Source organism: Melanaphis sacchari, unplaced genomic scaffold (assembly GCF_002803265.2).
Source record: "Melanaphis sacchari strain LSU unplaced genomic scaffold, SCAv2.0 Contig62_pilon_pilon, whole genome shotgun sequence".
Classification (NCBI taxonomy): Eukaryota; Metazoa; Arthropoda; class Insecta; order Hemiptera; family Aphididae; genus Melanaphis; species Melanaphis sacchari.
In genome coordinates, this window is record NW_020271445.1 from 297,445 (window position 1) to 309,982 (window position 12,538).

A 12,538-nucleotide genomic window follows, 5' to 3' on the forward strand; every position below is an offset into this window, starting at 1 on the left:
GCTATTTATCAAAACTAAGGTTCAAAATATTAGGTGATAAGCTTTTATTATAATATATTTTATAAAATCTATAAATCTATTACAAATTAAGTTCACAGAGAAGAAATATTAATTATACACAATGCAGTGGTATTATGTGATGGGAATGTTTATTTAACATTTATTCCACCCATTTTATAAACTAGAATGGCAACCCTAAATCGTCATTCTAAGCATTATAGTAAAGAAAATATTTTCATTATAATTATGAAATTAACAGCTGAATAGATGATCAAAATGTTTATCTTAATTGTAAGATACTATACTAATAAATATTACACATAAACTAAGTATTATTATATTAGATATTTATTTGATTTTAATAATACTCATTTTCTTTAAAATTCTGAATAATGTTTGTAGTGATATAGTCACTTTTAAATTGAAAAATATTTTCTTACTATTTTGCTACTAGTCACAAAAAATTATGTAAAATTGTTTTCTTACATCCATGCATTAACTCATTCCACATAAACAATTACTAACTTGGGAGGGTAGATAATGAGAATTGGAATAATTTGTGACAAGTGATTAAAAAAAAAAAAGATTATTATCATGGCTGAATGAATTTATAACAGTACAGGTAATCACCATAAATGATATTATTACTTTACTTTAAATATCAGGTTGCAAAAGTTATAATATAAACTAAAATATATCCTTTCATAATCTCCCTTTAAACCCTAAATTTACTTAAGAAAATATCAGATAAAAGTAATTTGAGTCAAAAAACATAAACATTGTTTTTAGTAGATACCAAATAAGAACATTTTAGTACTGCTCAAGTATGCAGACTATAAATGCGTGCATTTTACAATCATATATTATGTAAATAGCATATCCAAATATCAATACAAAAACAATTATTTAATATAATATATGTACATCTACTGAATAATAAATTTGATCATTACAGACTACAATACATGACTAGAATTTTTTTTTCAATTTTTTTCATTATTCAAGGTATTTATTTATATTCAAATTGTGTATTATAAGATATAAATTTTAACAAAAATTAATCTATATGTTATTATTTAGACTGTATATCCGAACAGAAACCAATATTTTTATATTATGTAATAAAAACCATTTTATTCATAAATAGGCTATCTATATAATGTTTGGTACACTTTCAAAGAGGAGCTGTATCACAAATTGAATAAGACAGACTTGTTAAGAAAAAATACGATTCCAACATATTTTAGTAATACCTACACATTGTCGTCTACATGAAAAAACCTTCTATGTGATAAATTTTGTAATTTTCTTGAATTCAGGACAAAAATAAGCAATAATTCGATAATATTTTCTTCTATATGTATGTTTGGCAAAAAACATAAACTATTAAAAGTTGCCTGCTATTTAGTTTAAATTAAATTGAATATAGCTTTGAAATTTTAAATTTCTTTAAATCATTAATATTTTTCTATGTGATAAAAAATCAGATTTAAAAAAATAGAAGGTTTGTGATTCAACCACAATATATTTCTTAATATCATAATAACAGTGAGTTGATTTGTTCTCATTCACATGTGTGTAAAAGTATTAAAAATACATTAGCACAATGTAAACTTGTAAAAATCATGAACATAATTAACTACAAGTATTTTGTTATTTAAAAAAAAAATAAAATACTTCAAAAAATTTAAAAAAATGTTGTTTTATTTCAACTAAAAATTAAGTAAAAATACAATGAGTATTTTTTGATAAAGAAATCATACAGTATATAAAAAGAATATAAAAGTATGTGTTCACAATTTAAGTTTTAATAAGGATGTTATTGCTTATTGTATAATATAATTTATTTTCAATTTAACATATTAAAACAATTTTATTAAATAAATAAGTAAAACAGACCACTCGCCACATAAATTGCCAGTAAAATACAGTTTATTATTCAATAAATTGTATAAATTTATAAAAAGGAAAATACATATATTATGCAATATAAAATAACAATTATTACATTTTAAGAAATTTTAAGGATACACTATAATATGTATAAGTACATGGTATGAACTTAATAATAATACACAAATCTCAATATACACCATAAGTACTAACTAATTAGAAAGTTACTTTTTAAATAACTTTTTAACTTAACTAGTTAATTTTAATGTATATTGTATATTAACTTAGTAACTTAACTAGTTGAATTAAATGTGTAAAATAATCTAATCTAACTCATTAAGACCAATAAGTAACTAGTTATTTTCACAGTTTTTTTTTCAAATTATAATGTATTAATAAATGATTTTATTGAGTATTTTTTAAACTAAACAAGTTACAGTTATTTTTATCCATACAATACATTGTTTGCAAATGTATTTTTTCGACACTTTGATCTTGAATGCAATTTTGAACTGGATTTGAGGAAGCAATATGAATTATAGTAGCATAATCTGGCATTATCCATTGTTTACACGATTTGCAACGACCAACCACATTAAAATACATCCATAGTGAACGAGGTATGTCTTGTCTCTTCAACCGTGGAAGATTATCCATCATACTTAAAAATACAATATGACTTAATTGTTTTACTTTAACTTGACGTTCAATATCATCTGACTTATTCATATGCTTAATATATAAAAATAAGTGATCAGCTTTTAGAGGATTTATGATATGAAAACAGTTATTTGATATGTCGACATGTTTTAACTGTGGCTCAGTTAAGGGCATAGGATAGTATGATAATGCATTATTAGATACATATAGATATTTGAGATTTCTCAAATTTTCCATAAACAGAGGTAAAAATACCTGAAAAAAAAACAAATATTTAAATTTATTGAGTAAACAAAATAAAGCATTGTTTATTTCATAATAATAATAAATAATGAAAATCATAATTCATTATTTGAGACTTATATTCATGACTCTTTCAGAATTATTTATAATTGCCTGTTTGTTTATAGTATATGAAATGTTTAAGTGGTTTGAATATTGATTTTAACAACAAATTTAAATACCAAATCTTATTTTTCATACTTATAGGATAATTGTAAATCAGTTCATAAATGCATTAAATATTCCATTATTAATTGTTTAAATAAATAAATAAAATTACATTGTTTTACAAGCATATAAAATACTTTAAATACTAATATTTAGATTTAGCAGTTTTAGTTCGTTTTGTTTGTCTAAATATTAGTGAGAATTGACCTACTATAAAACTTAAAAGTAAAAACAAAAGCTGTGTTCTCCTGTTGGATTTTTTAATTTTTATGTAAATTATGAGTGCATAAAATATTAAAATTACTATATAGTTAACTAGATAACTAGCTTAATAATAGGAAAGTAGATCAATTCACTCTAATATTTAAACTATTTAAAACTAGAACTGCTGAATCTAAATACTAGTATGTTATACATTAGTAAAACAAAAACAACACATGCAAATATAAATTGATTATGTTCAATTTACTGATACACTGGTGAATGAAATAAGAAAAGAAAATGATAACTTATGCATATTTAAATGCATACTTAGTAAAATAGATATTAGTTATAAATAGTAATAAAATTATTAAATTACCAATTTATTATTACATACTGATAAAGTATGTAGATTTTCCAGGTACATAATTTCAAATGGCAATACTCTCAGGCCGATGTTATCCATTTTTAAAGTTTTTAAAGTAAAACAAATCGGTACTTTAGTTGTCCAATTCCAGAATATATCTTGTTCATATTGTGAAGTTGGTAGATTATTACCCGATATGCTAAGATATTCAATGAATAAATTACCAATTCCTTCAGGAATTATTGATAAATTACAGCCTTCCAACACAACTTTATTCAAATAAACTAACCTCCTTTCAAAGTTGTTAAAATAATTTGTACCTATAAACTCGCTAGAATTTGGATCAAAATTATTCATATCGTCATCATCATCAGGTACTATCTCAGGCATTTGATCTATACCGACATTAATATGTTTCCCAACAATAATGTTTTCTAATTGTTTGTAAAATGTATAAAGTATCTTCTTGTCTTTGCATTGTATGAACAGTATTTCTTTGGGACTTTTAAACTCCAACTGCAATTTCTTCACTTGAAGGAAGTCGTAGTTCACGTTTCTCAACATCGCCAAGTTATAGGTTTTACCATTAGGGTAGTTCGAGTTCTTTATACACAGATAGTAATCATTGTTTATTTGTTTTGTCAACAAAAACGACGAGAAAAACATTTTGGATGGTAGCGGAAAATTTGTATGGACAAAAATCATACAATGGAATAACATTGTAATTATTGACACAACAGACACGTTCACTGTTATTCAAAAACGAAGAATATAAATTATACTGCCAAACACTATTTCACATTAAATACGAATTAGTATTAGAATTCTATTAACAACAGCAAATTGAATTGTATAAACGCGGTATTAATAATATTAGCAGACGACAATGTACACAGGAAAACCAATTAAATTTTACTTCAAAAACGTTAAGGTACTATGCACTAAACCTACTCCTTATGTCACTGTAAAATGTGAGGTTAGGTTGAATTAAACGATAATTTATTTCAGTGTGTCACTGTAGTCAGATAAAAATTAGCCGCCAATGCGAATGCTTCCAATGGTATATTTCTATAACGACTTCACATAATAATGATAAAAACTACACGAATTTTAAATTTTAAATGTATTTACATTTTATATTAACCTATTTATGCAATATAAATAAATAACCTAGATAGAAATATAATCATTGTCATTTAATAAAAAATGTATTATAATGTATGTACAAGTCAGATTATGGTACAAACGTTGTATACTGATCACTGCTTCCAGTAACTCAGATTGAGAGCCCCTGTTAATCGAAAGAAATTGTTACTATCATATTTGACTGCAGCCAATCTTCATTCTCCCACCATAAATAATAAAAGAATGAATAAACCATTAGGCCTTATCGCAAGGGCGTGAACATTATATTACTTTGAAATTATAAGAAGTTTTATAAATTAAAAAAATGTCAAAATTGAATAAATTAAAACGTCATTAACCAACAAATAATAATAACTGTTTAATGAGTTTATTACTGTTCAGATCTCATTAATCGTTATTTATAATTTATTTCAGTAATATTAATATAATTTACAGACAACATTATATTTCATTCAGTGCCGGATTAAGAGAATTGGCGACCCTAGGCCCGTATAAAATAGCACCCTTAAAAATAAATTTTTGTTTATCAATAAGTAATAAAAACTTTTTCCCCTAATAAACCAATAAAAAAATTTCGTATTTTTGCCACTTGTACTAGTCGTCATAGACAGCGTCCTTTATGTAATTTAAAATTAAAGCGCCGATAGGTCCGGGCCTACTTAGCCTATACGTTAATCCGCCACTGAACTCATTGTTTTATAATATTTATAAGTTTATCACCAATGTAGAAATGATGAATTGTCTGTATTATCTTTAGAAGACACAGGACAAACAATACAAGCTTGAATCATATCGAAAAATCAAGATTAAAAAATAAATAAATTAATTAAATTAATTAATACTTAATTCAGTTAAATTATAAATTATTAAATAAAAACCTCTAAAATATTTGTTATCATCATAGATTCATAGATATCGGTTATCATTGTGAAATAAAATAAATGATAAAACCCTTTACTAAAGTGAGAACACTATATAAATAAAAGCAGTCTGTCTCTAATCCACATTCCAGCCCGCAAACCTTTATGTTGTTAATATAGGAATAACCTAACCATTCTTTTATTATCTATGGCATAACCTTATGAGCGTCTCATTGCAGCATCAAACGTGTCAGTTTTCAATGTGCGTTCAACTACATTAATAAGTAGTGGAAGTGGTACCATATACCACCATTATGCGGATTTTTATTTTTTAAATAATAAAATAAAAGTAAAGTTCTATAGCATACAATTAATATTATATAAGCTTAAAAATATTCATAGTAGAAAAAATATTAACAAATCTACAAAAACAGTTTAAACACATGTAAATTGAGGCAAAAGTTTATTTAAATTTGTGAATCTAAGAAAAATCTGGTTAATAGCCACGAATACTTTATTAATTTAGAATAAATTATTTTCAAATTCAAAACATTGAAGGAAGGCAATTAAAAAATATTTTTATTTTTGACATGGATTATATAATTTAAAATCGAAGGTTATTTAAAAAAAAGTACTTTTTATATAAATTATCAACGTAAAAGATTGATATAAAAATTATTTATTACTCCTCAAAATGTATCTTAATTTAATTCTCAATAAATTGTAAAATAAATATTTTGTTGAATATCGTATAAAAAATAGTTACAATTGCACGTAAAGGTATCAAATAAAACATAACTAAGGCATTTATAAATTTTCTGTTAAAATTATTTTCATAGGTATATATTTTAATTATAGGTCGCAACCCATAAATTGGGAAACACTGCTATAGTATAATAATATTATACTTCATTTTATTCAAAAATTTAAAAAATGCAACTAATAGTACTAAACAGTGGCGCCACCGCTACCGTCGCCTGATAGTTTAATTGCTCGCACATCGGAAATCAATCTACGTTCAGTGATGAGCAAAGCTCGTATAACCTCAGTCCTCAGGTAGACGGGTTAGTTCACATTATGAACTTGTCAAGTTCATTTCGAACTTTCATATTCGTCTCCGCTTTGTCTGTTTATCGAAGGTTCACAGGTAATATTTATAATATAATATTGTTCTACAATTGAGACGTTGACGTTATTATGTAAACCCACAATTCGGTGAATTAGATTATTTTATTATTAACTATAACCATGCGTAGCGATATTTTTGATATTACACTCAAAGGAAAATATGTTGTTGTCTTTGTGCATATTTGTTTTGTAATAACCATTAAAAGAACGCTACATTCACACCTGTTGTTTCCGTCTTACGAACATACAACATAGAAATTTTACATTCAGCAGACTCAATAATGCTGTTTAACTATATTAAAGTGAATTGATCTATTATCAAAGATATATATATATATATATATATTATCTGCGCTTTAACATTTGCGCTTTTTTCAATATTTTTTCTTTTATTCATAATACTCATATCTAGCTTAAAAATTAAATTATTGAAAGAAACCAATCTTTAAACATAGATAATATTCTTACCTTTAATTTTGATAATAACCCATTTCACTTTAAAATTTAAGTTAACAACATGCATAGTTCTGCTGAGCACAAATTACCGGTTTTGTAAATTTGTATGAGAGAGACAACAAACAACATATGTGGATGTAGCGTCCTCTTAACTATAAATAATAGAAAAAAAATATTGATAGTAAGTATGATATTTGATTCTCGTGATAGGTATTAACAGTTTATTTCTTTTTTCAAGATTTTTAGGAAAATCTACTAAAAAAGATAAATTTATTTTTGAAAATATTACTTACAAAAGTAGGCAAAAATATTGATGTTGATTCAAGGCTAATTCATCCACACAATTCTAAGAAAGAAATTAATATGCAGTAAGTAATAATTAATAAAATCAATTTATCACAAGCTTAAAATTGTATACTTAATTATTACAGGACATTAATTAAAGTACAAAATGATTCGGTAATTCCTAGTGTTTTTAAAGACACTAAGACTCAATTAAGTTCAGTTCGTTTAGCAAATTGGAATATTCCATCTGGATTAAAAAAATGTTACTTGTCTGAAAATAAAGAATTTAATGAGTAATATAAATTTTATTAAATCTGTATTTTAAAATTAGTTAAGTTTAATAATTTTGATCATTTTAAATTATTATAAAACCTACTTTAAATATATTTTATCATTCAATATCAAATTTAATTATAAATATAGGTGTGTTTTAGCATCTGCCATTATTTTGTAGTACAGGTCCTAAAATTAGTGTCTGGCCCTAAGAGTCCATATTTTTACTGATGAAATAATATGAAATATTCTCATGTCTTATTAAACAATAATTGTTTCATAATATTACAATTATTGTAATATTACTAACATATTTGTTTGTTGAATGTTGTGTACTTTATCATGTTTACTTCTTAACCAATATTAATTTACTTCAAGCTTTTTAGAGTTTTTTGTCTATAAGGATTTAAAAATTCTAAAAGGTCCATTATCCACTTACAGAATATAATATACAGATCTAATGATAATATTTAAGTTAAACATAAGTAGATTTTACGAATCAGCTCCTGTAATTTAATAATGATAAAATTACTTATTGAAGTTAATTTATTAAGCAATATTGACAAATTATTGTTTTTACTCTTTAACCTAGAAACATATCAACTGAAGTTAAAAGTAAAATTCAAAAGTTTTATCCGGTTGCTTTTGAAATTCTTACTTACCAAAATTATAAATCAAAATATCATACTCTTTTGTTCATGGACGAAATAGAAGTAAGTTTGCTTAATCAATTTTTTATAAACATCAAAAATATGTTATCAACAATTAACTATATTATAACTATGTATAGTACCATAATTTATAATATAAAATTAATTAATCTTACAGAATAGTTTTTTATAAATATAAAAGTCATATTTATTATGGTATATGCTCTAAAGTTAGCAATTACAATTACAATTGTAATTCAATAATAAAGGCATTTTCTCGAACTGGGGACCCGAATCATCTTATGATTTTAATTTCAACAGGAAATATAACAAAAAACATCATATACTCAGAAGTCTTATAAAATTCTTATTTTAATTCTTTTTTTTTCTTTTTTTTTCTTCAACTTCAATAAAGTTCTTTATCAACCATAAATTATTTCTTTTTTATCTTTATTATTTTTATCATTTATAACGCTAGAAAAATTTCAATCCGTTTTCATTAACCGTTTTTTATATTTACTTGCCGATCACATTAAACAATAATATTTGAATAAAAAATTCTACATATCATGGTCCGAAGGCAAAATAAAAAACCAATCACGGGTGAAGCTGTGACGGGTCGGCTAGTTATTACATATAACATATATTAGTTATTAAAATAATTTATTTATTATAAGTATTTAACTACTATAATTTATAATGGTATATATTTACAACATCTTTTGACTTAATACTACTTTAGTGGCTCACTATATAAAAAGTTTAAACAAATTTATGGAATAAATATGTAATATTTTGAAAATTTCATTAGATATATTAAGATTCAAAATAATTGTAAAATAAAAAATAATGTTTTTAATTTATAACTAAATAATTTACATCATTATTTGTTGTTTAAATAAGTGATATCGTTCAAATCATACATTTTAGATAGGATTTTGTAGTAATTTTTTTTAAAATTTTGACAGCAAATAATTTTTATCAACATGAAAAAAAAATTTGAATATGTTAATTTAATCATTTGACATAAATTTAAATTTCTGTTTTAGTTTTTTTTTTTTTTTTTGAGATACAATAAAATATTAAAAATCATTTGAAAATAAATAATTATTTTACAGTATAGTATTCAATATTATAAAAATTTTAATTAAATTTTAATTGACTGAACAGTAGAATTTTTTTTTATAGTTTAAATTAAATTATTATTTATTATTTCTAGATGATGGCGTCTCTTCAAAAATATGCACAAAAAAAAATACGTTTTGAACGTTCAGGTGAATATCTAATTCTAAAAATACCAAATCTTTCTGGGCAACGACCTTCATTAATTGCTGGTGATAAAGCTGTGGTTACAGATTCACCAAACTGTACTAAAAAACTGGGTAAATAAATTATTAAACAGAATAGTACCTATTGGTGAAATTTATATTTGATAGTAAAAATTATAAATAGAATATTTTGGTCCTTGTGTTTTCTTACACTGTTGGCTTGTATCATTGATTAAGTAAACAAAAGTATAATAATGTATATTTAATCAATGGTAGTACTAAGTGATTTTACTACACTAAGTAAATTCCAAAATCATACATTATTTTAATTATTTTATTACATAAAACTTTTGAGTCATTACAAATGATAGTTTTTTATTAGAAATTTTACATTTTAATTGATATTATTTAAGATAATTAATTTGAAACTAGGTGAAAATGGATCCTTTGAAGGCACAATTCATAAGGTTTTAGTAGATGAAATATGGTTGAAGTTCGATCAAGAATTTCACAATATTTGTGGTCATTGGAATTATAGTGTGCATTTTTCCCATGCTAGAATAATGTATCAAATACAACATGAAGTAATCAATGAAATGTGGAAAAAGAACAGACTTGGCGAATCATTCTTGTTTCCATGTAGGGATTTCTCAGAATACCAGCCATTAAAATCGAAGGTTCTAAGTCATGATATGCCAAACACTAACAACAATTATGAGGATAATTCAAAAAAAAATAACAATACTATGTTATCATCACCAAAAGTTGTGCAAAATATCAGATGGTTTAATAATAAATTAAACTTAAAACAAAAAAGTGCTGTCATAAATATTCTGAAAGGTGAAGGGAGACCAATGCCGTACATTATTCATGGACCTCCTGGCACTGGTAAAACAATAACATTAATAGAAAGTATCATTCAAGTATACAAAGAATTTCCTGAAAGCAAGTTAGTATTTTAAATTCTTTATAATTTTAACTTATTGCAAACATAATTGTAATACAGTAAATATTAGTGAACAATAATCCAACCTTAGTAGCTTAAAAGCTCTGAAAAGCAATGTTTGAATATTTCTATCAAATAAGAATTGTATTAACTATTTCTTATTGAGATAAATTGTAATAATAACATTAAAGTAAAAAATAAAAATATATTTTATTCGCAAACAGTAAAAAATTTGGTTGTGCTACTGCTGCTAAACAAACATTGCTCTAACCTAACTGTTTTTTATTTTAGATAATGGATAGTAAACTTTTAATATTTACCACAAGATTTTAAGTTTAATTTTTTTTAGGTTATTAATTTGTGCTCCAACCAATTCTACTGTTAACATTTTACTATCTAAACTTGTAAATTCTGGTTTATTTAATAACACTATTATGAAGCGTTTAGTTACCTATAATCATTTTATTAGTTCATCGTATAACATGGATTATGATGAATATTGTGTTTTATCTGAACTCGAATGTTATAATACTGGTGAATCAGGTAATAGAAAATAATTATGTATTTGATAATAAATAATGATTAATGTTAATACTTGTATATTAAGAATGTTTTACATTAAACTAATCAGTTTAGAGATTAAATTTAACAATATTATGAAAATAACTACAATAATTTAAATACATATGTTTTCAGATACTAGGTTAATTAAAAAAGAAGCTATTCTCAAGTTACGAATAGTTTTGTCTACTGAAGGCATTACTGGATTACTGTTTATGATGGGCTTTAAAAATGGAATCTTTACTCATCTATTTATAGACGGAGCGGAACAATTTACTGAACCAGAAATGTTATTACCACTTTGTAAGTATTTAATAATTCAGATTTTTTTCAAAGATTTTCACTGTCGAAAATGATTTTATAGCACTTTTCAATCCATACCAAGGTGGGCAAGTCATATTGGCTGGAGATCCCAAGCAATTGGGGCCTGTTGTTATGTCAATATTAGCAAAAGACTCGGGTCTGGAACTATCCATGTTGTCTCGTCTTATTAATTACCCACCATACCTAAAAGATATTAGCAGGTTTCCAATACATAATGGTTATAACCCAAAACTTACTATACACTTATTTCAAAACTATCGAGCTTTGTCAGATATTGTATGGCAATACAATCGACTATTTTATAAATTTTCATTAATGCCAACTGTAAGTAATAATAACAAATTTAGATAATAATAATATTTAAATAATTTTCACACTTTAAATATTAATAATTATAGATAATACATGATTTAAATAATAACGCACCGGAAAAAAATATTACTAAACAAATTGAATAAAAACGTTCACTGGAATATAGATTGCAATGGACCAGTTATGGTCCATGGTATTGATGGCGAAGATTTCCAAGATTTCAAAAGTTATTCATGGTTTAATCCTCGCGAAGCCTTCCAAGTCTTATTTTACTTTACAAAATTAATAAATTCAGGAATATCTGCTGATGACATTGGAATTATCACTCAATACTCTGCTCAAGTAAATAATAGCATTTTTAATTTTATGCAAACCTTTGTTATTATTTTATTTTTATGTGTGTGATTTAGGTCTCTAAAATTAATGAATTACTGAAAATGAACCATCCAGATATTACATTACCGAAAGCAGGCACGGTAGAAATGTTTCAAGGTCGAGAGAGAATGATTATCATCATATCCATAGTTAGGAGTAAGAACTCAGCTGGACGAGACAAGATTAATAAATTTCCCCATTGTTTTCTTGTTGATAAAGAACGCACAAATGTCGCAATATCCAGGGCAAAAGCCTTGCTCATAATAATTGGAGATCCATCAACAATACTTACAAACAAGTATTGGAAGAATGTATTGTACCATTCAATTTATACTCATAACTATACTGGGTGTATTGTTAAAAAAATAGTTTTCAGAAGTTAA

The 12,538-nt window shown here is 24.7% G+C and overlaps 1 protein-coding gene across 1 annotated transcript; it reads left to right on the forward strand.

Annotated features, from left to right (window-relative positions):
- The first annotated feature begins 4,457 nt into the window (after positions 1-4,457).
- On the forward strand, positions 4,458-12,538 carry LOC112600242 (probable RNA helicase armi). The gene is given in 13 exon segments (XM_025347428.1): positions 4,458-4,547; positions 6,802-6,866; positions 7,403-7,454; positions 7,456-7,529; positions 7,593-7,739; positions 8,312-8,432; positions 9,589-9,751; positions 10,070-10,586; positions 10,933-11,126; positions 11,280-11,447; positions 11,509-11,810; positions 11,895-12,122; positions 12,191-12,538. Coding segments are annotated over 13 exon segments (2,469 nt in total).